The 2,791-nt window shown below is 31.6% G+C and overlaps 1 protein-coding gene across 1 annotated transcript; it reads right to left on the reverse strand.

Annotated features, from left to right (window-relative positions):
- Nucleotides 1-331: 331 nt before the first annotated feature.
- LOC121789507 lies at nucleotides 332-2,062 on the reverse strand. Its single transcript, XM_042187955.1, has 4 exons — nucleotides 2,024-2,062; nucleotides 1,883-1,945; nucleotides 801-944; nucleotides 332-709 (listed from the first exon to the last, which is right to left on the reverse strand). Exons 1-4 carry the CDS (start codon nucleotides 2,060-2,062, stop codon nucleotides 332-334), a joined length of 624 nt encoding a protein of 207 aa, XP_042043889.1.
- Nucleotides 2,063-2,791: the final 729 nt, after the last annotated feature.

The raw sequence follows: 2,791 nt of genomic DNA on the forward strand, positions 1-2,791 counted from the left end.
GATTTGTTTCTTCATTCCCTTACTTCTGTACTTCAATCATGTTGTTTCTTACTTCATTTACATTTTGAATTTGAATTTGTGTAGACTTTTTGCAAGCTTAAATAGAATAAACAAGATATATTGTAGGAATAGATTATTAATCTAACTTTATATGAAATATTTTCTATTTGTCAATAAATCATTGAAATGAACTAAGATTTCTGAAATGAACTAAATCTGTTACCCAATGCAGTAGTATAGCCTAATAATGAACAACATTAAAACGCGTGGTACTTTATTCAATGCTCATAACAGATGTATGTCGAATACAAAATTTGATCTGCTAAAATGATCATTTCTTCTTTAAATATGCCGCAATCATTTTCTCAACATCAATTTCAATGTGTTTGCTTTCCTCTTCGTAATACGCTACTGTAACAATTTTGTTGTTGAAGCTTTCATGGCTGTTTTCGGCTAACATCAGCGTCGAACAATATTTAGCCCTCAAGCTTTGAAGGACACCCGAACTTGATTTCTTCAATCCACAATTCCAGCAACCTTCTCGCTCACCCTTGTACGTTTCCATATGCCGCATTAGAAATACTCCACAATCTTCAACGTTATCAACTGTCCTCCATGGCATTTTCAATCTCTGCATTTTGGAGTTGGACACTATCTTACAATATGCGTGGAGACCATTCTTGGTGAGGAAGTGACAAAAGTATGATCTCTGCATGTACAAAACAAATACATGTCATTTATAGTTGTGTGCATTCATATGTATGTGTTATAAAATTCAAACATAAGAGAAGAATACGAACCAATGTTTCTGGAATGTGACCATAATTTATTGTGAGGTCATTGTCATCCCCGTTTGCAGAATTGTCTATTACAACAATAGCATTTCTCTTGAAGCAAAAACAAACAGCATAATAATGCTGATTTGCACATATGGGGAACAACACCTATTGAATGAATTAAAAAGCAACATGAATGAAGTAATAAAGTATACAAATGAAGTACTATGAACAATCTGAAAAATGAAGTAACAGGCATCATGATTGAAGTAATATAGCGTACGAATGAAGTAACATGCATTATAAATGAAGTAATAAATTTTACGAATGAAGTACTATGAACAATCTGAAAAATGAAGTAACATGCAACATGATTGAAGTAATATAGTGTACGAATAAAGTAACATGCATTATGAATGTTTTACTTGCATTCTTCCTAGTTGGAGAGGAAGTTTTACCTATACATAACAAACAGAGAATTAATATACAACATATCATCCACAATTATAGATAGTTCACTTGGAATAATATGTTACTTCATTATTAAGTGTTATTACTTCATTTTTAGAGTCTGTTACATCAATATAATGTTTTATTACTTCATTTCAGTCATAAACCCTATTATTTAAACAGAGCATTTATATTACTTCATCATCAAAATTTATTACTTCATCTTATCAATTTACTACTTCATTGAAAAGAATATGTAGTTCATTTGTATGTGCAAACAACACAGAAGTCAAGTTCAATCCTAATACTAGGTAGTTCATAATTAGAGTCTGTTACTTCATTATGATGTTTCATTACTTCATTTAACAAATTTATATTACTTCAATATCATAACATTACTTCATCTTAACAATTTACTACTTCGTTAAAAAGAATATGTAGTTCATTTAAATGTGCAAACAGCGCAGCAGTGAAGTTTAATCCAAAAACACTAAATCCATACAACACAGTAAATAGATTGTTCATATATAGTGTCTATTACTTCCTTATTATGTTTTATTACCTCATTTTACCATTTTACTGCTTCATAGGATTATACATTAGGGCTTTAATTTCATTTTATCAAATTACTACTTCATAACAAATAGTTTTTATACCTTCTTCGTCATCATTTTTCCTTCCAGCTGTCTTCTTTCGATAATATTTGAGTTCAGCTTTGACTAAAATCGGAAAGAAATTTAAGAATTAGATGAAGTAAATTAAGAATAAGAACTCTGGAAAGGTTCAAGGTATATTACCTTCACCGGATGTTCGGCCAGAACGTAACTGGCGTCCATTGTTGGTCGACGACTTCCTGGTGTCAACCATTTCAAATGTTTGATTAATCGATGATTAATCGACTTCCTGGAAATGTAGTCGATTTTAGTTCCGGTCGACGATTATCTCGTCGATTTGCAGAAGAGAAACTGTGGAATCCGTCGATTTGAAGAAGAAGAAGATAGAGGGAGAAATGACAATGAAGAGAAGCGAAAGATAAACGGCGCGAAGAAAGAGGGAGAAATGAGAAATGAAGAAACGCGTGAAGAAAGAGAAAAGACAAATTTTGAAGGCTAAAGAGGTGTATTTTTACCCTAAATGGATTTTTACCCTAAATGGATTTTGACCAAAATATCCCTGGATTGAAGTAAATTGTCTAACTAATGAAGGAGTGAAATTAATAAAGCATGATCTAATCTCAGCCATTAAAAATTAGATCTAAGGGCTTAAATTTGGTCTCTAGTTCGGTCTTTAAGAGTGGATTTGTGAATAATGGGACTCTATATATATATATATATATATATATATATATATGGGAGCGTTATTCTCCTATTCATCCCTTAGATACTTTATTCTTCTTAATATGGGCCGTTAGATCTCATTCATCAACGGTCTAGATGATCTGCATTATTACACTATAATGGTGAATTATTAGTCGGTGTGCATTATTCAACTGAAAATCTGCATTATTACGCTATAATGGTGCATTATTAGTCGGTGTGCATTATTCAACTAAAAATCTGCATTAT

Source organism: Salvia splendens, unplaced genomic scaffold (genome assembly GCF_004379255.2).
Source record: "Salvia splendens isolate huo1 unplaced genomic scaffold, SspV2 ctg257, whole genome shotgun sequence".
Lineage (NCBI taxonomy): Eukaryota > Viridiplantae > Streptophyta > Magnoliopsida > Lamiales > Lamiaceae > Salvia > Salvia splendens.

Excerpts from the sequence above, each read along its gene's own strand:
- LOC121789507 (XM_042187955.1), bottom strand. The coding sequence starts at position 2,062 with ATGGACGCCAGTTACGTTCTGGCCGAACATCCGGTGAAG. Across the intron at positions 945-1,882 it reads GAAAAATGATGACGAAGAAG|GTGTTGTTCCCCATATGTGC; the intron begins GTATAAAAACTA and ends TTCATTCAATAG. Across the intron at positions 710-800 it reads GTCACATTCCAGAAACATTG|AGATCATACTTTTGTCACTT; the intron begins GTTCGTATTCTT and ends TTGTACATGCAG.